The sequence below is a fragment of the Daucus carota genome, chromosome 7 (assembly GCF_001625215.2).
Source record: "Daucus carota subsp. sativus chromosome 7, DH1 v3.0, whole genome shotgun sequence".
Lineage (NCBI taxonomy): Eukaryota > Viridiplantae > Streptophyta > Magnoliopsida > Apiales > Apiaceae > Daucus > Daucus carota.
The window spans coordinates 30,347,472-30,371,039 of record NC_030387.2 but is presented as its reverse complement, the minus strand read 5'-3'; the positions used below and the strand labels follow the sequence as shown (position 1 = coordinate 30,371,039).

The 23,568-nt window shown below is 34.6% G+C and overlaps 2 protein-coding genes, 1 long non-coding RNA gene and 1 other non-coding gene across 4 annotated transcripts; 2 read left to right on the top strand and 2 right to left on the bottom strand.

The window, feature by feature from the left end:
* Positions 1 to 74, bottom strand: TRNAT-AGU (transfer RNA threonine (anticodon AGU)). Its single transcript has one exon. It is a non-coding gene; the product is annotated as a tRNA-Thr (tRNA).
* Positions 75 to 101: 27 nt separating this feature from the next.
* Positions 102 to 4,179, top strand: LOC108194034 (protein EIN6 ENHANCER). Its single transcript, XM_017360925.2, has 4 exons — positions 102 to 206; positions 1,239 to 1,413; positions 1,714 to 1,781; positions 3,809 to 4,179. The coding sequence occupies exons 2-4, from the start codon at positions 1,239 to 1,241 to the stop codon at positions 3,938 to 3,940; spliced, it is 375 nt and encodes a 124-aa protein (XP_017216414.1). The 5' UTR covers positions 102 to 206; the 3' UTR covers positions 3,941 to 4,179.
* A 1,695-nt stretch (positions 4,180 to 5,874) lies between these two features.
* Positions 5,875 to 7,834, top strand: LOC108193857 (zeatin O-glucosyltransferase). Its single transcript, XM_017360694.2, has one exon. The coding sequence runs from the start codon at positions 5,901 to 5,903 to the stop codon at positions 7,350 to 7,352; it is 1,452 nt and encodes a 483-aa protein (XP_017216183.1). The 5' UTR covers positions 5,875 to 5,900; the 3' UTR covers positions 7,353 to 7,834.
* Positions 7,835 to 11,359: 3,525 nt separating this feature from the next.
* Positions 11,360 to 16,846, bottom strand: LOC135147666 (uncharacterized). Its single transcript, XR_010285383.1, has 2 exons — positions 12,900 to 16,846; positions 11,360 to 12,731 (listed from the first exon to the last, which is right to left on the bottom strand). It is a non-coding gene; the product is annotated as an uncharacterized LOC135147666 (long non-coding RNA).
* Between the last annotated feature and the right edge of the window lie 6,722 nt (positions 16,847 to 23,568).

Sequence of the window (23,568 nt, the reverse complement as noted above, 5' to 3'; positions counted from 1 at the left end):
TGCTTTCATTGAGAGTTGAACTCAAGACCTCCCGCTTACTAAACGGGTGCTCTAACCAACTGAGCTATGAAAGCTACCTGTTAGGTAAATAAAATAATATTATATTATAACACAGACAACAAACTTTAACCGTTTCTCCCAAGGCCATTACAAGTTGCAACACATCGCAGCTCGCAAACTCATTTGCTTTCCGAGCACTCACTCAGGTCATTCTCTATTCCCTCTGCTCATTTTGTATATCATTCCCAAGCATTTTATTTTGTAATCTTCTTCACAATGTTATGTTTCTTATATTACTGTTAATTTTGGTTTTTGCGTGTTTTGTTTTTTGATTAATGTGGTTGCGCTTTAGGTGTTTGATTAAATTACTCTGAAAGATACTATTCCCTTTACCTAGAGATAATATATGATTATATGTGATTGAACTTCATCAAGAGAGAAATAGACGACTGAAACTATTAGTCAACCAAGTCGTACTCGGTCTGTTGCATTGTTTATATACTCTGTGATCGAGAGCTTTGCGTGCTGACTAATACAATGTAAGGACTAGTTTGGATAAACGGTGGCTTTGCTGACTTAGCATAAGCTATATATATACTCATTAACGGTAACAAGAAGTGCCGTGTTTTGAAAATGTGGTCATGGTTCAATCATTCTGAAAAGCATGAGTTCTTGTATTGTTATATTGTGCCGATCCATAAGGAACCTCATTGTATGTTTATTGCTTTGTTTCTATTGTGCTTGACAAATAACAAATCGTACTATGTTTGTCCCCAATTTATTAAATGTGAAAATATATTCTGAGCTCCCACTTGCATAAGATTAGGTTTTTTGCAAGCTGACTATTGATTGGACAGTTTTAATTGATTTTTTAACATCTTATATATTCTTATTGAGCTCCGATTCTAGGCCAACAGAATTGACTGTGCTAGTTGTATTTGGATTTTTTTGATTATTTACTTATGATACTGCAGTAGTCTTCAGATGAAATACAATCGACCTCTTTTGTGCCCTTTTTGTTGGGTTATGAGTTCAAAGATCAGTGCAGTTTACATTGTATTTGTGTGATAAATTTTTTATGTGATCAAATTAGTACTAGCTGTGCATTTCCGTAATGTGTGTACCTATAAATTTATGCAACCAGAGTTAGTTTGTTGTTCTGGGTTTGGATGAGTTAGTTTCTTGTTCTGGGTTTGGATAGTGGATCATTTATTAATTCGCATTAATTTTTCTTGTAGATGGAACACGAAGTCATTGAAGCAGAGCTAGTACTGCCAACCCATTTAAGCTTTAAGAAAGTCCAAATGTATGAAAAGTTTCCAAAGGGTCAATCTAGAGGTAGACACTGGAAACATCTAAAGCAGATCATTCAAGCGGAGAATTACCAGAACTACCCTGCTGATGAACCTAACTGTGAGCTATTCTCATTTCTATTTCTCCTCATAGCTAGAATGGAATAAGAACTTGAAAGTTTTTGTAGAGTTATAATGTTATTTCATTATAATTTGATGCTGTCTTGCGAAGTTAAAGAACCCTGATTCGATGGCAAGCATTTTAAAAAATTCATACATATTAGCACTTTAATCTAGCATGCCTTAATGATTCTTTAAGTGTTGTGCTGCGTTTATTATCTTCATGTATTCGAACACTAGATTTGGCAATACATTCAACATGGTAGATGAAGTTTCACATATCACCTTCATTTGTCTGCAGATGTTAATATCGAATCACCACCTTCTATGCACCCAAACAAGAAGATTTGTGATATTACTGGTTATGAGGTATGTGTTTTTTGAGAATGACGTCACGAAACTGCCATGTGTATAAAGATTCTAATGGTGTCAGAATCTTTTGAACGGTAGGGGCTTAAACTAAAATTTTTGAAACATCAAGGACCCGAAATGCGGAATCTTTCGTTCAGGAACCTGTACAATAAAAGCGGAATAGTTCAGGGAATTGTCAATTGATTTGCCCTTTAAAGATTGACTTGATAAGGGGTTTAAAAATACATTCTCCAACCAAGTACTAGAGGATTATAATCCTATTCCTTACTCCAACGAAACAAATATGTGTTTGAGATCTTAAAGGACTATAATCCTTAGACTAATCCCAATGCATTTTTACAAAACAAACATGGGATCAAAAAGTCAAAGGATATGGTCTTATTCCCTACTAACAAACATGGCCTTGGTGTCTTATATGACTGATTAGACAGACAGTATTCGAGCAACTGATTGATTTATTTTCCAGCAACCTTAACCAACTTGGGTTGGGGATAAGTGTGGAAACGGATATACAGTTTTCTAGTCGGCAGAGTTATTTTAGTTAGATCATAATTCTGTTGGATCACTCTGGCATTGTCTGGGGATGCTTCTTATGTTAAATGGTTATTAATTCCTTTAATATTGCTTTGCCTAATTCTCACATTGCGGAGTGGAAATGATAGATTCTAATGGCTGGGTGCCTGTCTTGCTATATATTTTATAGTTGACAATTGATTCATATAATTTAATTAATATATATACTGTACCTTTAGTTATGTGGTTTGTTTGTTATTTTACCATATGATGATGTAGTAGTATTTGTTTTATTTCAGTATGGGCTATCAATTCCAAATTAATATAAGTTCCATGGATCATAATTGAATTAATTCAGCTCTTTGATGTTTTATAGTTTTTCCATGATACATTGGGTCTATACATGGGTGGTCATAGAAAATTACAGATGATTAATTAGGTGCTTAGTTGGATCTTTGTTGACTAACTGCTGTGACAACTTGACTAGCTAAGCTACTTTTTAGGAAGGAAGGGTTTTTTGAAATTAAAATGGATTTCACCAAGTTTTGGATTTACAAATGAGTCAGAACTAATGCACTTGCGAGTAGCTTACAAGGATTCAGTAGGCTTGAATTGACCTTATGTATGCGGCTTCAAAAGTAGGGAACGTAATATGTACCGACCCGATGGATATCCGATCCGTTCCGACCCAAATAGATCTTACTGAAACCGAAATTTTGGCTCCGGATCTGGTGACTGAAATAAATTTTGGGTCGGGTTTGGTGTTTGCCCTGACCAAACTGAAATGCCCCCGAAACCCAAAAATCGATCCAAACACGTATTGAAACCGGATCATATCCAGATGTATATGTATTATGTTATTATGTATATATGTATATTATTGTATATATAATATATTCCAAATTATTTATATTTCTATATTCTAATTTAATTTCCAGATATATACAGTATGTTTTTGTAGAATATGTTTTACGAAAAAGTATATTCTTACTCCCTCCGCCCCCCTCATTTGTTTACATCGGGGGACGGGGGTTCGGCACGCATTCTAATGCTGTCGTAAAATGTAGTTTGATAAATTATTTTGAACTTTTTTCTCTTCTGAATAAAAATTTGGTGTTTAAATTTTTATACAAAAAAGAAAAAAATATAAAAATAAGTTATATAACTATGTTTTATATGCGCCTTAAAATGTGTGTCGAGCAGTGTAAAAAAACTGTAAAAAAATGAGAGGGACAGAGAGAGTACAATGTTTTATTGGTAGAATATATATGGTCTCGGATAAAACAGGGGTCTTTATAGCACTTTTCTCAAATCGTATAATAGTGAATTTAGAGGATCAATTCAGGGGGCATTGGATAAATTTTAACTATCTTTGCTTGATATATCATCCATGTTATAGAAATTAGTAAAAGAATATGCTAAATCTACCCGTGCCAACATTTATTTTAAGATCTGTATATAGATTTTCATTCATTGGCTAATGATAAATATTTTGTTGTACTTTCTTTTAGGCACCGTACCATGATCCAAGGACAAAACTTCGTTATGCTAATACTGAAGTGTTTAAGCAAATCAGGTCACTTCCGAATGAGTATGTCCAGAGTTACCTGGCACTAAGGAATGCAGCAGTTGTTCTCAGATGAGTTCAGGACCATGGTGGCAATCCCTGTTTATTTATCGTGTCCTTAACTCAGCTCATTAGTAGTAATAAGTGATTTTCCAAAATCCCTATTTGAATGATGACGGGATGTGTAATTCATTGTCGATGTGAATTACATATTAATTACATATTAATTACATATTATGTATATCGAGTTATCAACACTAGCTGAAGTTCATTTTTGTGTCACCTGTGGTATAAATTCTTTTATTTGTACTGTGATGGTTATTTGTCATGGTGATATTTCCTTCGTTTGAATTTACATGTCCACGGTTGGAAAAAGAAAATGTTTCAAATTAGTTATATGTTTCAACTTTCATTAATTTTTCCGTCTAGCGTTTAAAAATGGTTGTGCGGGGTCATTTTTTCCATCTAGTGGTTAAAAAATGTTAGACATGTGAAAAAAATGTTATAATCATACCCGTTGGATATTCATCCAACAGTCCAAAAATCATATGTTGTATAATATGTCCACAACGACTTGCTATTATAAATTAGATTATTTATAAATTTATAATTTGAAGTCTTATAAATATATGATGCATCACAACTTCAATAATTATATATAATATTATTTAAATTTTTTTAGCCGGGCATGACCGAGGTTGCCGACAATTTGCCTGTGAAGCAGACTTTTTGTTGATTTATTCCAACTTAAGAAAAATCTTATTGTTAAATTAAATTTATTATACTCACTAAATTGCTAGGCAGTTGGATATATTTTTATTTTTTTCCATAGGCAGTTGGATATTTAATAAACGAAAGAAGCATATTAATCACGTGCATGCTCCATGAAGAATTAAGTCACGAGAAGCCTACAATACTCTGCAAGCCTACCAATTAGGTGAAAAGTTTATGGATTATTAATTACTGTAGTATATTATCTTGGGCAGAACAGTTTGTGTTAGGCCACTTATTTTTCTTTAAGCGTTTGTACAGGTAAGTATAACTTATAAGCATGCTTAAGTTCTGTTCTACCAATATTTTACCTCCATAAATTTACAAATATTTTAATAATTAATAGATAAATTTGTTCAACCATTTAAATAATTAAACAAATATTTTAATAAATTGTAAGCTATAATATACTTATTATTTATAATATATATTTTACTTTAACCAAAGCAACTTCTCTCACAGTGTCATTACATCAAAGTAGGCGAGACAAGTTGGGCACGTCGGCCAGCTTGAGATGATCATGTCAAGTTGTTTATTCCCTGAACAGAAAGGTTTTCCTTAACAAAGATAAATTAAACGATTATGCTGCTAACAGGTCCAATATAATAGATTATCCAGTTTACTGTAACTTTCATATCGTGAGCCACGTGTGAAAATATACTTGTAGAGTGATTACAGTAGTTAAGACCCCTAATCAAATTCGGGTCTCGAGATTTACGTGGTGTATTAGATTGGGATTTTAATAGATTGTTTTTAGTCTATGGATTTTAATAGATTGTATGTGATTTTGATTTTGTGCGGATTCTTGATAAAATGTCGCAGAATTTATCGGATTTAAGCACAATGCTTCAAAATCCCATTGATTTTGGTGGGATTTCAAAACACTTAAAATACACTAAAAAATGACACAAAATCCATCATTTTATGAAATCCAAAAAAATTCATCAGCATTTGAATATCATCAGATTTTAATGGATTTTAAACAATCTCAATTGAATACCATAGGATTTTAAAGCATAATTTAAAATCTCAATTGAATACCACCAGATTTTATAGCATAATTTAAAATCTCAATTGAATATCTCGAGATTTTAATGGATTTTAAACAATCCCAATCGAATACATTCAGATTTCATGAATGAAAAAAATGCTTTAAAATCTCAATTCAATACACCTTAATATTATATAAATTTGGCATATTTTATATAGTTATATTGATAATTCAAAGTTTTTGCAGCGTTGTCAAAACTCTAAAGTGTATAAATATGCATGAAACAGATAGGTATCCGCCCCAGAGTACTCAACTAACCACAACACTCCCTCTAAAAATGTCCAGCTTTCATTCCCAACTAATTGTTATCATGGTCCCTTTCCCGGCACAAGGCCATCTCAACCAGCTCCTCCACCTCAGCCGCCTCATCTCTTCCTACAATATTCCGGTCCACTACGTCGGCACTTCCCTCCACAACCGCCAAGCCAGGACTCGCGTTCAAGGCTGGGACCCTAAGTCCATTTCCGGTATTTATTTTCACGAATTTAATGTTCCTTCTTTCGCTTCCCCTCCTCCTGACCCTGGCTCACCACTCACTCACCTTCAGCCGTGCTTCGACACGGCTCAGCATCTCCGCGGGCCTTTCGCGACACTTTTGAAAAATCTTTCATCTGTCGCCAAAAGGGTGGTTGTGATTCATGACTCGCTAATGAGCTCCGTTGTTCAAGACGTGGGTTCGGTGAAAAATGCCGAGGCTTATGTTTTTCATAGCGTTTCGGCTTTTACGGTTTTTTTGCACTTGTGGGAAGAGATGGAGAGGCCGTTTCCGATAAGCGTCGATATGTTGAAAGATGTTCCGTCGCTAGAAGGGTGCTTCTCGGCCGAATTCAAGAATTTAATTAGCAACGAATATAAGTGCATAAAATTCGATTCTGGCCGAATATTCAACACGTGCAGATTTATCGAAGCCCCGTTTCTTGATTTACTTGGTAGGCAAGAAATCAGCAAGGGCATGAAGCAATGGGCTCTCGGTCCCTTCAACCCTGTCGTCACTCTGTCCCAAAATAAGTGTCGCAGTCGTCACGGATGCCTGGAGTGGCTCGACAAACAAGCTCCGGACTCCGTGATATACGTTTCGTTCGGGTCCACAACTTCACTCACTGAAAATCAAATTCTCGAGCTTGCTGTTGGATTAGACAAAAGCAACCAAAAGTTCATTTGGGTATTAAGGGAGGCTGACAAAGGAGATATCTTCGCTGAAAACGATCAGATTTCACAAATATTCAGCATGCTGCCAAAAGGGTACGAAGAAAAGATAAAAGGAAAGGGAATGATCGTGAGAGATTGGGCGCCGCAGCTCGAGATTCTAGAACATTCCTCAACAGCCGGATTCATGAGTCACTGTGGATGGAATTCATGCATGGAAAGCATCACAATGAGAGTGCCAATTCTAGCTTGGCCGATGCATTCGGATCAGCCAAGAAACGCTGTTTTGTTAACAAAGTTTCTGAAAATCGGGCTGGCTGTGAAGAATTGGGCCTCCAGAAAGGACTTGGTGAGTGCAGAAACAATTGCAAGTGCAATTCAAAAGCTGATGGAGTCTGAAGAAGGGAGTGAGATAAGAAAGAGAGCAGCCAAGATGGGGGATGACGTCAGAAAGTCAGTGGCAGATAAGGGAGTTAGCTGCTTGGAGTTGGATTCTTTTGTTGCTCACATTTCTAGATAAACTTCAATGCTTTGCCTACATGTTTATCTTGTTGTCTCAACCCTTTTGCATTGCATGTGTCATGCAAACGTGTCTACTCCTTTTTATAAATAATATTTTCTGTTTTTGATTTAAAAAAAAATAAAAATGTTTAGGTACTATGTCAAGGTGTTCTTGACAACTGGTTTGTGTGTAGTCCTATGTTTGATGGAGAAGGGACCTAATGTTCTGGTTAATGAAACTTTCTAGTTTCTACCTAAGAAAATACTAATGAAAGTTGACAGGTGTTTATCAGCAAGTTAGATATATCGGTGGTGATGGGAAAGTGTCAATCTAGAGTCTAGCTAGTATTTGGTTTTTTATGGCTAAACAAATTGTACCAGTATATTATCTTCTCTTTTTTTTCGATAATTTATATTATTCTTGTATTAAAATGATCACTTTTTTTATTATCGTCAACTTTTTGTTTCGATCAATTATAATAATTATTTGATTATGGTAAATTCATAATTAATTAATTATAATGAGTTGATTATGTTATACTCGTGTTAGAATGATCATTTTATTACTTTTTCTTACTGTCAATTTTCTGTTTTGACCAACTATAATAATTATTTAATTGTGGCAAGTTTCGTATATGTCCGGTTTTCAGGATGATCATTTTATTCGTCAAATTATGGGCATCGTCAATTCTTTCGATCAATTAATTACTTCGAAACTTTTTACCATATCACCCCCTGTTAAAAATGATGATCTAATCATTTATAACCTGGACACTCTTTTCTTATTCATTTAAGTTTTATTGTCTAAACGTCTGAAGTTGCATTTGTATGACTTTCGATTAGATGATAAACTTTGTTCAAACAGAGATATCTCATATGCGTTCTATAAAAAAAGATGTAACAGTGTGTAGCCAAGGAAATTAAAGAAGATAAGTTTAGTGACTAGAGTTGGAAAAGAAGATGGTCCTGAGACAGAGAAAAAGATTGAAGAGTCAAAAAAATTAAATAGAGGTCGCAGAATAACACCTGTATGTAACCCATGTTACTACAGTAAAGCTCATCAAACTATCAAGGAAGTTAGGTGATAAACTAGCACTTGAGATTCGTCTACCACCACGTTTTAGTTGGCCTTGGCCCTTTCATTTATGTACACAGAGCGTTAACAACATACACAGAAGAAACGTACAGTAGCTGTAGAGAACTTGTACGACGGAAAATTGTCAACATGAGTCTTACTCAAAAGCCCAGTTTAATCTGCTATGCTTATGGTTTCGGTTATAAAACGTAAAAAATTCGGTTTGATTTTCGGTAGCTAGTTTTTACTAATTTCGGTTTCAATTGAACAGGAAATAATTCGGTTTTGGCTAACTAATGGTCACCCTAGTTACAAGACACAAGTACTAGACTATTCTTGCGAGTTCTGAATTATCTTTTTTCTAATTTATGCTTTGTTTATCTAAGATTTATTATGAATTTGAATGATGGATCACGTCCATTTAAAGGGGATGACGTACCGCATAGTGGACTGCCGGCTTACAGAGTGGTCGCCTCTCATAAATTGGACACTGCGAGTAGGGCATGTAATCTAAACGCGGCATTTTGAAAGATAAATAAATTATACAACAAATTGGACATTTAATTTAGACTCCGTCATCTTAATAGGTAAAGAAGTCAGTGAAAAAGGTGAAAATCGTTTAATTATGTTCTCTGAATGAAGTTGTTGATGGTGCGAAAATGTCATCCTACAAAACCGTTTGTGAGCTAAAATAAATGTGTATTATTTAAAATAAAATAGTAAACTAGAATTAGTTAATTAAAACTTATAAGTGATTAAAATGTTTGAGAAAGAAGTAGAAGTCATGGATAGATTTTGGTTCTAAAAATCAGTGTTCTCAACTTCTTATAAATATTTCTTTTCTTGACGTTTTACCCACAGTCCACACCACACAGATAAATCTATATGTGCATGAATTCATGTAAAAGGCTTTTATGTTGAAACTTAACTTTCTTCGATATGATATTGTCTTAATATCATTATAATAATTTTGTTTTAATTGGTCTAAAATTAAATTGACAGCAAATTACACATTTCTTACAATTTGAAACATATTATTATGCTGTCAAAATTATTGTTGTTGAATCAAGAGAGTATAATAATTTGTTTCAATTGTTCATATTTGATTAAGATGTTGATTCAAATAATATTTTTAATGATATTTCTCTCATTTAACAAATAATAAAAGAATAGCCAATTTAATTTTATTCAGTGTCATCAAAAGAAGTTATATTTTACAATTAATTAATGAAGTGAATAGAGTGTAATGTAAATCTTGTTAATTTTATGAAACAAAATATCCTCCAATTTTGTTACGTGGAAGCAGAAGGTCCAAAAATCCATTGTTCCAAGTTGCGGAAAATATTAGACACTCGTACATGCAAAATCACCACTAACAATCATCGGACAAACACATACATTAATGATGCATGGACCGATCGTACAGTAACATATGAATATCGGTCCTTTTCAAAGTCCATGTATTTAAAAGATTTAAAATGACATAATTCATTTGTTTTTTGACAAAAAAAATAATTTAAAATGACATAGTTACTGTTATAATTAGTTGTATTTATTAAATTATATTTTAAAATGACATAATTACTGTTATAATTAGTTGTATATATCATATTAATATAATTTAGATATAAATAGGAATATTGTTTGTGATAATATTAAACAATTGACTTCGACTGTTTATCGGTAGTATCGTGACATTTTTGACTTTTATACACGATGACATATAATCTTGTATATTTGACTTTTCATACATAGCACTCATATTATGTAAAACGAATGAAAGAAACCTTCGAATCATGTTAAGAGAATCAAAATAGGTGTGATATATATATTCGAACTCTCTATAATCAAACTTTGATCATTTATATCTCTGACACTCCAGTCCACCACGTTGGCGGTTTGCACCACCATCCACAATCGCCGAGCAAGGTATCGCATTCAAGGTCGTATATACAACACATGCAAGGATATAGAAGCCCCTTGTCTGAATTTACTTGGTAGACAAGAAATAAGCAAGAACATTAAGCTAGCAACGGGCACTTGGTCCATTTAACCCTGTTGTTCTCTCCAAAAACAAGTTCCAAACTCTGTGATATTTTTCTCCTTCTGGACCACGACTTGACTGCCCGAAGATCAAATCCAGGAGCTGGCAATTCGATTAGATAATAGCCACCAAAAGTTCGTTTGGCATGTGATTTAATTTGTTATCAATATATGACCCGACTGTCGCTTTTCATATTCAATGTGTCATCAAAGCTCGCCCCTTTATGTTCTCGATGTTACTATCCTCTTTGTAATTACTCCTCCGTCCCAATTCTTTTGTCTTGTTTCATTTTTTGTGGTCAAATTGATCAAAATTTGACTGAAATTTACATATATTAAATAAATAAAAAAATTACGAAAAATATATTACTAAAATCTACATATATTCTACTTTAAGATGTATTTTTCGATTTAAAGAGATCATGTAAGAATAATTACTCATTTTTGGTCAAAATTTGGTCAATTTGACCATAAAAAGTCAAACAAGACAAAAAAATTGGGACGGAGGGAGTACTATTTTACAATGCCTATGTTTAGTGATACCGTTTGAAACCATCCTAAATTACACAATGGCTGATTTTTTAAAAAAAGAAGCAGGAATGTGACTGTTGAATCTAATATTAAGGCCGGGATCTGGAAAGCAATATTGGCTTCTCCAAAAACAAAACATGGATCAGCCAATATGAATTAACCTGACATGATATCCGTGTGTTATTGAACCTGCATTCGCTGTTGTTTGTAAGATTTCAAACATGGTTTTTATACTGCAGGAGTGGATCAGTGGATGTGCAAGTTCTGTATGAAGAAGAGATCAATTGTTTAGGTATTGTTAACGGAGGAATTTGGTAGTTAACAAAATTCGAGGTTCATGGCCGGAATCAAGATCTATGACGGTGGCTGAGCAGTGGTGATGAAATTTTAGGGGTGGCTGAGATTAGGGTTTCGAGTTGCCTCCAGATGCTCCCAACTCGTGTCCCCCTAATTTGCCTACGTACCCCTATATTTATAGGGGATCAAGCCAGTACGTAGTTCTTTTCTCCTTAGGAAACCTAAACCTAATAGGATTAGGCTTCCCCTTCTGCTATCTTCCTCCTGAAAGGGGCCCAATACGATGAGGCCTAGTCTTGGGTCTTGTAGACTCTCGAGCACCCAAGACTTACCCCAAATGCAAGGACGCTTCTCTACTCCCCGACAGGGACAACCCGCCAGACTACAGAGATAGAGCCTTCCAGGGTGTATCTTCGAGAAGGTTCCACAAGCTCCCCGACAAGGACAACTCGCCAGACTACAGAGCAAGGCCTCCTCTAATCTTCATTCTCTATCTCCCAAGGAGGGCAACTCCTCAGACTACAAGGTAGAGTCTTCGACAAATTAACAGTAGGATCTATACACACCCAAGGGCGTCCCCCTAGGTAAAATATGTCCCCTTCTGCCCTTCAAATGACGATCTTTCTCTGTAAGCTTCAACTTGGCGCGCCCTGAAGATAAGGCGCACCCAATCTTCTTGAAGTGGTCTCTTCTGACTGACATGTCTAGCTTGGGCTTGGTCCACTCTTGAGTCCATCATAGTCTTCTTTTATGGGCCGGGTCTTCATGGTGATTTTTTGCGTATAACAACTACCCCCCAGATCTTGGTGGCATTGAAGATGTCGACGAGATCTTGATGTTCTTCATCCCCTAAGATGTCCTATCTTGGTTGTTCTTTGCTGATGCAGAAGATGTTGACGTTCTTTAACTAGACGCGCCATATGTTGAAGAAATTTCCTCTGAAGCCAATGTTGAAGGAGTTGTTTGAAGATGACGATGATTCTGCCTAACGGAGGTGAAGGCAGTGTTTGCTTGATAGAGACAATGGCGAGGTTGCAGAGAATGAGGCCGCGGAAGCCGAGGCTGAATGAGAGGCCGCGGAAGCCAAGACTGAGTTGATGAAGATGAGGCCGCGGAAGCCGAGGCTGAATGAGAGGCCGCGAAAGCCAAGACTGAGTTGATGAAGATGAGGCCGTGGAAGCCGAGGCTGAAGGAGAGGCCGCGGAAGCCAGGGATGAAGGAGAGGCCACGGAAGCCAAGAATGAAGGAGAGATGAGGCCGCGGAAGCCGAGGCTGAAGATGAGGATGAGGCGCGCCCTTTTTATCCAAATCCTTCTTCTAATTTGTATGATCACCCCCCAGTTTCGGAGTATGAGCTTGACTTGAAGATGCAAGTTGGAGAAGACAGTGTTGCGAAGATGTGTTGTGACATATTTACTCTGAATCTTGAAGACTGGAGTGTTGGACGTGTCTCTGTACACAATTATATATACCCAATTATATTTAGCAAAATAATAAGGTTAGTATTTACCTTATGACGCGCCCTGTTAGGGGAGGATGCGCCTCTTTCAAGAGAACCTGCATAGAACTTTACACATACAGAAAATTGTAATACAAAATAGTAAGAGTTTTAGTACTTACCTCGTGACGTGCCTTGTTAGGGGAAGACACATTTTGTAAATATCTTATTCCTTCTCCATTCACATTATTTTCATCCTGCAAAACTTTCAACTAACGAGTATATTAGAATTAAAAACACGTCCATTTAGAAATTTCTTCCCTGCAAAACAATCAATTGAAACCACTGGTATTCTAAATATTAGGTAGCACCTCTAAGCAATTCATGTTAGGAAACCTGCACTTTTATACTGAGAGCAAGTTATTATAAATAAAATATTGGGGGTTAAACACAGAGACACGATATATCTTAATCATCAAAAATTTACATAAATTTGTAGAATATATAAAGCAACAATACATTTATAACATAATAATGCATGACATAAATTTATATAAAATTGCAAAGTAGATAAATTAAAAGAAAAAGGTAGAAAACTTATCTCTAATGAGTTAAATTTGGAGGCGCATATTAGAAGAGATTTCATGCTTCTAGTTTCACCTGCCCTGAAGTATCACAATTCGCAAGTCCTCCAAGTACATTTTTTTTAGTATAAAAGTAATTTAATCACAACATATGGCACATAATAAATTAATAATATGTCACATAATAACAACAAAATCCATGCATGAACTTAAATTGATATAATATGCATGTTAGAATATTATAAAGATAACTTATGCACTTTAATATAATCATAATTTTAAATATCTAGAATACGTATAAATTTTTATTTTTTTTTGAAATAAATATACACATAAAATTTTTAAACACATATTCATAGCGTACTAATTATAAAACAATATCTATTTGCATGAGAAAATGTTATTAATGCACAGCGCCATTATTTACGCGATATAAAAACTAGTATTAGAGAACTTATCGTTTCAGTGTCGAAACCGCAACTGACTTGTTCCAAGCCTCATGCAATGTATTTGATCATTCCTTCCTTTTCCTCATCTCATATCAGGGACGCCCATAAACTTCTGTAATCTCACGAAACCTTTGGCTTCCTCCCATTTTTTATACTTTTTGTTGTTCATATCTCCGTCTATTATATGCACTTAGAAGACACGCAAATAATAATCTTCGGGAAATTTCGGATCTAAATAATATTTGTAGAAAAAATGAATTAAATTATGAGATGAAAACTTATCGCGACTTTGATGATTGCTCGACTCATATTTTTTCTAGACAACCCCAGCTTCTTGAGTCTCTAAAATTTTTGGCCTGCCTGCCTCATAGCCCTTACTGTTTCACTTGGTTAAACTGTATGCATGTTACAAATACAAGATAGGAATTGAGTAAACTTATCTCAATCTTTTATGCCCGTGTGCTGCTTTACACTCACTCCTGTGTATCTTGCAACTTGGCATGGTGGCTCGACTTCATCTGAAAAGGTTTTTTTTCCCTTGGACTATACAATAATTACTTGAATATAAAATTATGAGCGTGAACACATATAATATATTCAAAAATGGTATAATTTCTTTTTTACTTTTAGGAATAAAAACGAACATATATATAATATGAAGATTCCAAATAATAGAAATTAGAAAACTTATCTTTTATTAGGACCAATATTTGATCCTGAAGCTGCTAGCTTTATATAATTATATTGCTTCCTCCGACTCCGATTATACGTGAAGAATAAACATCGCGGTTCTCCTGCATCTTTTACCTAACCTTTCTGTTCAAGTTTCTTTGAAAATATAATATATTCGAATTCCAAAACACAATTTATAAGAATATATGATAAATTATTATGCATGAAATAACTCACTTTAATGCATAATCACCCAACTCTCAGTGAAATATTATCATGTAAGGAAGACAATTTATCAACTATATATCAATTAACGACTATACCAAATTAAGAGCTAAAATACACTCTTACTATCGATTGCTAACAACTTATCTGCACATTCTAAATTTTTAATATATTAAAATATGACATTGAATTCAAGTCAAGGCACACAGTTACCACGGATATAATAAAAATAATGACACTAACATGAGTTCATCTATGCAGGAATCGGGTAATACATATAACTCAGAGCAAAGTCTAACTACCTAATGTATCTACATGGTCACATAAATTTTTTTTTAAAAAAAATATGGACAGATCGAATACATCAATTAAGTTGACACTTAAATACATATTATAAGCATAAAATCACATATTGGCACTTCAATATATAATTAACACATGCAAGAAATTATAATAAAATCAGGAGGTTAAGCTGCAAAGAACATATAATAGATGTCATGTCATAATCATATAAATTGATACCATATCACACAAATCATATTATAATTATGGGCAAGCAATTATTTAATAAATAATAATAATAATAATAATAATAATAATAATAATAATAATAATAATAATAATAATAAATTGACTCATCTCTGGTTTTACGTCTTGGACGTCGACTTGCATCATTAACCGAACTGATTTTCACCCTTTCTAGCCTTCCTTTATTATGCAGAGAGTTCGGAGTTGAATTAGTCCCACCTATTGGTTATTTGACAATGGCCACCTAAATAACCATTCACCATGTAGCCTCCATCCAACAGCTTTGATACACTTTCTTTATATTAATCCCAGTTTGCCGCAACACAATTTGGTTGTCCTAGCATCTGCATATGAATAAACAAGTCTGCAATCATCCTCTGTTTTCTTGTCTCTTCATCATGAACAATAAGATTATATGTCGCAAATATCTCCGTGTATAAATATAAATAAGGTCCTCTATGCATTCAATATGAAGTATATCATATATGTATATGTCTTATAAGGTATTAATCGAGTAAAATCTTATTAATCTATGACACAAACAATGGCAGAAAATTAATAATGAAAAGAGAGAACTTATCTCTTTGATAAGCGAGATTATATCACACATATCACGTGGATGATGATTCCAACGAGTCTAGTTCTCCGATTACCCTTATGATTTTGAAGCAGGTATATAGATGCTCATACAAACTGTCCCGACGCCATCTGGGTAGCCACTGTATGCAGTATCACTGCCTTAAGCGACCCTCCTGGATCCGACGGTCATCACCTGTCCACCGTGTTATACATGCCTTCCGATTGTGCATATATTTTATTGTCGTAACTTGGCACATCTTTCCTCCAAAGATGGTTATCCTGAAACTAGCCCCTCCTTCTAGCGCCAATTTGTTAACGGAGGAATTTGGTAGTTAACAAAATTCGAGGTTCATGGCCGGAATCAAGATCTATGACGGTGGCTGAGCAGTGGTGATGAAATTTTAGGGGTGGCTGAGATTAGGGTTTCGAGTTGCCTCCAGATGCTCCCAACTCGTGTCCCCCTAATTTGCCTACGTACCCCTATATTTATAGGGGATCAAGCCAGTACGTAGTTCTTTTCTCCTTAGGAAACCTAAACCTAATAGGATTAGGCTTCCCCTTCTGCTATCTTCCTCCTGAAAGGGGCCCAATACGATGAGGCCTAGTCTTGGGTCTTGTAGACTCTCGAGCACCCAAGACTTACCCCAAATGCAAGGACGCTTCTCTACTCCCCGACAGGGACAACCCGCCAGACTACAGAGATAGAGCCTTCCAGGGTGTATCTTCGAGAAGGTTCCACAAGCTCCCCGACAAGGACAACTCGCCAGACTACAGAGCAAGGCCTCCTCTAATCTTCATTCTCTATCTCCCAAGGAGGGCAACTCCTCAGACTACAAGGTAGAGTCTTCGACAAATTAACAGTAGGATCTATACACACCCAAGGGCGTCCCCCTAGGTAAAATATGTCCCCTTCTGCCCTTCAAATGACGATCTTTCTCTGTAAGCTTCAACTTGGCGCGCCCTGAAGATAAGGCGCACCCAATCTTCTTGAAGTGGTCTCTTCTGACTGACATGTCTAGCTTGGGCTTGGTCCACTCTTGAGTCCATCATAGTCTTCTTTTATGGGCCGGGTCTTCATGGTGATTTTTTGCGTATAACAGGTATAATTTATGCAAATTGATTGTTGGTATGCAGTAGGAAAAGGACCCTTTCTTGTCTCTTCTTGAAAAATAGGAAACAGGGACAAAAGTCATTCACTTGTGATCAAGTAGGGGTGACTATGGTCCAGGTAAACCCGGGGTTTGTAAAATCTTCGGACTCAAGTGCTGCATTGCAAGATCAAGTATTGTACAGTTGTTCAAAATATCTGTCAGAATTGCATGGGGATTTGGGTTTGCAAACTCATTTTAAATTGACATCAAAGATCAAATATAGTAGAACAAAATTTAATTACGACGGATTATAGAGCACCCCAAATATACATGTTCTTTTATTCTCAAATACTAGCATATAAACCCGTGCAAAGATAAGTTTAGTGACTAGAGTTGGAAAAGAAGATGGTCCTGAGAAAGAGAAAAAGATTAATGAGTCGAAAAATTAAATAGAGGTCGCAGAATAACACCTGTATGTAACCCATGTTACTACAGTAAAGCTCATCAAAAACTATCAAGGAAGTTAGGTGATAAACTAACACTTGAGATTCGTCTACCACCACGTTTTAGTTGGCCCTTTCATTTATGTACACAGCTTTAACAACATACACAGAAGAAACGACACGTGTGATTTTTTCTGTTTCACAGCTACTGTAGAGAACTTAAAAGGCAAAACATAGTTTAATCTGCTACGCATACGCTTATCGTTGTAAATAATCGGTAAATGGGGAGAACTATAAGTGCTAGACTATTCTTGCGGGGTCTGAATCATCTTTTTTCTAATTTATGTTTTGTTTATGTTATACCTAAAATTTTATATGGAGTTAATTGATGGGTTCGATCCATTTCAAGCTGGTGGCATGCTAGGGTGGCCACGCCCTATAATTTGGACTCAATCCTTAATTATTTGATTTTTTTGATATATAAGTTGATTACTTTATAATATAATAATATATTATTAAAAAATTATAATATAAATTGTTAAGGATAATACTTACGATTTAGTTTCAAATTTATAACATTGACATAATGCTACCTTTAACTTTTAATTTTATTTGGTATCGCACCTCTTTGTGCAAATTCTGTCCAAATTAACCATTACCGTTAGTTTGTGAGAGGGTAAATTTGGAAAAAAATTCAAAGCTTAAACTTTGGCACAACATGCCTCAGTAGTTTTATTATTGTGGTGAATTGCAACCTAACTCATATTTTATATTTATTTTATATAAAAATAACTTTAATATGCTAAAATTCAATATTTTTGCAGATATAGTATTAACTAATATTTTTTTATTTGTAAAAGGTCAAACACTATATTGATATCTTCTTAAAATTATATTTGAGAACCGAATTCATTAAATACAGTATTAACAAATTTTTATTGTAAATAAAAGATTATTTTTTATAATTTTTTAAAAATAAAAAATATATTTTAAAGTAGATCAAATATATTTTCTAAAGACGTGACTTATAAAATGTTCTTAATTATACAAAATGTGTATAAATGTCAAAATTCTCAAATTATTTTGATTAATACTAGAGACAATTATGAAAGTACTCGAAGTGATTTTGTAGTAAAATGTTAATCGGTTAATTTTTGATAAATGATAAAGTAAAGAGGTATGAATAGTAATAGGGTAAAATGATATATATTTGGTTTATAATGATTTAAATGACATGCTAATTAAATAATATTTTTAATGATATCTCTCTTATTTAATAAAATAAAAAAAATCACCAATTTAACTTTATTTAATGTCATTGAAAGAAATTGTATTTCACAATTAATTAAGTGAATAGAGTATCTATGGAGTATTACTTTTATGAAACAGAAAGCACGGAACTACTGAACTAGAACAAAATATCCTCCATATCGTCCACTTCTCGTTACGTGGAAGCAGAAGGTCCAAAAATCCATTGTTCTATTTTCTGCAAATATTAAGCCCTCATGCACCCCTAACAATAATGGACAAACACAACATTAATGATGCATGGACCAATTGTATAGTACTATATAAATATCAGTCCTCTGTAAAGTCCATGTTTATTTAGAAAAAATAACATAATTATTGTTTTTTTAATAACATAATTATTGTTATAATTAGATGTGTTTATTGTATTAATTCAATTTCAATTATGAATAAAATTTGTTAGTGTTTGTTGTTCTGATAAGAACAACGCATCAGTATTACGCATTTGTACATGCAAAATCACTAACAATCATTGTTCTAAAAATCGGTTAATTAACTTAGCCAAGTACTCATCTAAATACTCGGTTTTAACTCCTCGTCTGATCCGAATTTACAAATACTCGTATCTAAATATAATTTTGTAAGAAATTGGTCAAAACTCAGTTGGACTCCGAGTACCATGAGTCGAATTTATGTTTGGCTTTTCTTCATAGAATATAGACAATAATTAGAAATATAGATGTAGTAATTATCAAAATTTTGTTTTATTATATTGGGAGATACTCGTCTCAAGAGGATAATATATACTTGAATTGTGAACTCAATTATTATTAATGTATTGTCAATAATATTATTTATTCAATAATAAATTACTGATAATATTAGATAATTATTTTTAATACATAACATATTCTTATATTATAATAACAAAGACCTGTTATCTTTGAATTTCAATTTAAACACTTAAGTAATTTGTATACTAAAATTTGATTGAAAATGAATTTAGAAAATTAAAAAATATTAATATTCCGGTAGTTGTCCGAATACTCATTCTGAGCATTCTCCGATTTCTCAATACTAATTTTTTAGAGAACAAAATCGAGTCGATTCAATTTCCGATTTCTACAATATGACTAACAATTAACAATTAACGGACAAACACGTCTATTAATACAAATATGAAGATATCATGTTTCAAAGAAGAAAACTACTCCCTCTGTCCCTCTCATTTCTTTACGGTTACTATTTTGGGATGTCCCTCTCATTTATTTACGTTACTATAGATAGTAAGTTTTTCTCATCATTACACCCACTATCTTCCCCCACTATCTCATATTTAACAATAAAAACTACTATTACACCCACTACTTTCCTCCACTATCTCAAATCTATTATTAAATATTGATAGGTCCCACCACTTTACCCACTTTTCATCTAACTTTACTCATTTTCCATACATTGTCTTGGTCTCCGTGTCCCCCTCCAATGTAAACAATTGAGGGGGACGGAGGGAGTAGTAATCAAAGGAGGACAAAGAAGTACTTTTTGTTCGTCCATATCACTCTTTTGCGGTTTTTATAAGAGTTTAGCACCTATTTTAAAATGTATATAAATATCGGTTCACAGTCAATTTTTTCCTTTTTATAAAAATTTAGATATTAAATTTTTATTCCAAAAAATATAAAATAATTTATCAAAATATATTTTATGAGAGTCTTATAATGCGTACTATGTCCTTGTCTTCCAATATAAACAATTGAGGTGACTGAGCAGTAATACTTACAATTTTTAATCATAATTATACACTTCAATTTATAAGTATTATTTATAATTTGACTTGAATATTTTCAAATTTTGAATAACTATTTAGACTCTAAATTTGAATACATGTTATTTTAAGAATAAAATAATAATATAAGATCATTAAAGATTTTTTAAAATTGTTTAGATCTATGTATACGAAATTGAGATTAAAAAATAATTGAAGTCTTCGAGTAATCAATCGTGATCAAAATAACTTTTAAAAATCTTGAAGAGATATTTAGTTACTAGTGAAAATCTGAGGATTTTGTATGCAATACTAAATTCAATACAAATTTTAATGATATTGAAATATTGGCGGATTTTTTATATATAAAATAACGGATTTTGATATGATTTGCTCGTGTATTTATATTTTTAAAAATTTCTTCAAAATATGAGATTTTAATGAATTGGTGTTAAAATTGAATCGAAGATAACCTCATAAATCCGTCTAACGAAATGCCATATATTTTCAAAAATAATTTAAAATTATAATCATATATCAAAATTTTGAAAGACCATACCTTTTTTTTGAGAAACTGGTAATTTCATTAAAACGCTAAACTTTCGGACAATATTGTCTCCAACAAGAAGAATGGAGGAGACGGGATTACAATGGAACTATTTAGCTCACAAGGAATTCTCGCAATGCTATGTGCAACCTTGTTCGCTTGCTTCCTAACAAAACTAAGCTTGAGTCGATCATTATGTCTCAGAAAGTCCCTGCATTGATGAATAAGATCACCAAGCTCCAGTAAGCTCTCCTGACCATTCCGAATTGCCTCAACACTTAGCGGAGAGTCACTTTCGATCACTACTGTATTTGTATAATTTTGTGCCCATGTCAGTGCCTCAGTAATACCTGTCATTTCAGCTTCCATAACTGAGAAAGAGCCTGCAAATCTCATCTTCTTTCCTGTAATGTAGTGCCCCTGGTGATTTCTTAAAACCATAACAATGCCAAATGAGTTTTGTCCGTCCACAACCGATGCATCAACATTAATTTTTAAGCACCCTTGCTCTGAAACTTGCCACTTCCGACCATCTCCCTGCTGTCTGTTGCTCAGGTGTGGTGAAAATGAGACTTTCTTATTAGCTATTTGCCACTCTAAAATTTGTTTCGCACTCCAAGCCATGACAGTGGCTGGTGACATAAATCTATTCTCAAAAATGCGTTTATTCCTTGCAAACCATACTCCCCAGAGAACTGATGCCATTTTAACCAAAACCTCATCTGGACCATTAGCCAAAGTATGAAGTAACCATTCATGGCTGCTTTCTATGTCCCACACGTTAGAGTCGAAACCTTTCTGTTGCCAGCATTTTTTTGCGAAGCCACATTCAAAGAACAAGTGTCGTAGGTGTTCTATCTCACCAGTACACATTGAACAAGCAATTAGGGCTGGGACACCTCTTCCCCTTAATAAGATCCTGATTGGTAGAGTATTCCGACAAAACCTCCACAAGAAAACTTTAATTTTATGAGGGACTTCCAGATTCCAGATTTTGTTCCATCCCTTCAACTGTTGAACTCCATCATTAGCAGGCTGACTTTGACACCACTGATAGTACCCTGATTTCACCTTATACTTTCCATTGGATGAATAAATCCAGGCAACCCTGTCTCTAGTATGCCCCTGTGGAATTCGAGTGTTTAAAATGGCATCTGCATCCTCACTGCTGAAATTGGCTCTGATTTTAACCTCATCCCAAGCCCTTTTGTTTTCCTGGAATAAATCGCAAACTTTCAGCTGCATCACTTGACTACTGGTTTGTTCCCTGTTAACGCAGAAATTCTCTTTCATACGAAGCCACGTATCAGTTGCAATGCTAATAGATGTGTCGTCCCCCACAACCCATCTCAGACCCTTCTTCATCTCTTCTTTTGCCTCCCATATACCTGACCAGGTGTAACTAGCACCTCCTGTCCTACCAGCTTGTAGAAAATGACTATTTGGATAGTATCTAGCTTTTAGAATCCTTGAAACTAAAGCTCTTGGGTCGTTTATTAATTTCCAACACTGTTTACCCAGGAGAGCTAGATTAAAGCCATTGATATCTCTGAACCCCAGCCCTCCATCCTTCTTTGACATACACATTTTATTCCAGCCTAGCCAGCGAATACCTTTGTTTGAAGAAGAGTTTGATTGCCACCAGAAGGCATTCATTACTCGTTGAATCTCTTGACAGAGTGATTTAGGAATCAGAAAACAATACATTGTATATGCCGGTATTGACTGAATCACATTCTTCAACATAACTAATTTACCAGCACGTTAAAGCAGCCTCGAACTCCATCCTTTAATTTTCTGAATCACCTTGTCTTTCAAGTACCTAAACACAGTTTTCTTTGAGCGGCCAATCAGAGATGGCAGGCCAAGATACTTGCTGTCTCCTATTGAGTGCTTCTTACTTATCTCTCCTTACGTTTGAACTAAAGAATATGGCTAATTTTTGATAGTTAACTGCTTGCCCTGACCATGCCTCGTATTCATTTAAGATTTCTTTGGCTGTTGAAGCTTCTTCTGTAGTCGCTTTAAAAAATAAAAAGCTGTCATCAGCGAATAACAGATGGGTTATTGATGGGGCTAGATTGCAAATACAACATACGTTTATGCTACCATTCCCAGCAGCTGACTTTAAGGATGATGACAAACCTTCGACGCACAGCAGGAACAAATAAGGCGAGAAGGGATCTCCTTGGCGGAGACCTCTAGTTGGTATTATGGGGCATATCATAGATCCTTGAAACGAGATCGAATAAGATACAGTTCGAACACAAAGCATCATCCATTCAATCCATTTTTCCGAAAAACCCATGGTAGACATTCTGTGTTTAAGATACCTCCAGTTCACACGGTCGTAAGCCTTACTAATGTTGAGCTTTAAAGCCACCACACCATCTTGACCACTATTCTTCCTTTTCATGTAATGTAAAAGCTCAAATGCCACCAATACGTTATCTGTGATGTTTCGGCCAGGAACAAAAGCCGATTGCTCCTCAGATATGACCCCTGGTAGAATTTTCTGCAGTCTATTTGCTAACACCTTTGTTACTATCTTGTAAAGAACGTTACACAAAGCTATCGGCCTGAGGTCTTTAGGGTCGTCAACATTATCTTTTTTAGGGATGAGCACTAAAGTTGTATCATTCACATCAGCAGGAAACTTGCCCTCTATAAGCCACTGTTGACAACAATTAAACACCTCTTTGCCAATCAGATTCCAA

What these genes read in the sequence shown, in the direction of transcription:
- LOC108194034 (XM_017360925.2), top strand. Translation starts at nt 1,239, where the DNA reads ATGGAACACGAAGTCATTGAAGCAGAGCTAGTACTGCCAACCCATTTA. An exon ending in CCCTGCTGATGAACCTAACT is followed by an intron (nt 1,414 to 1,713) that starts GTGAGCTATTCT and finishes ATTTGTCTGCAG; the next exon opens with ATGTTAATATCGAATCACCA. An exon ending in GTGATATTACTGGTTATGAG is followed by an intron (nt 1,782 to 3,808) that starts GTATGTGTTTTT and finishes ACTTTCTTTTAG; the next exon opens with GCACCGTACCATGATCCAAG.
- LOC108193857 (XM_017360694.2), top strand. Translation starts at nt 5,901, where the DNA reads ATGCATGAAACAGATAGGTATCCGCCCCAGAGTACTCAACTAACCACA.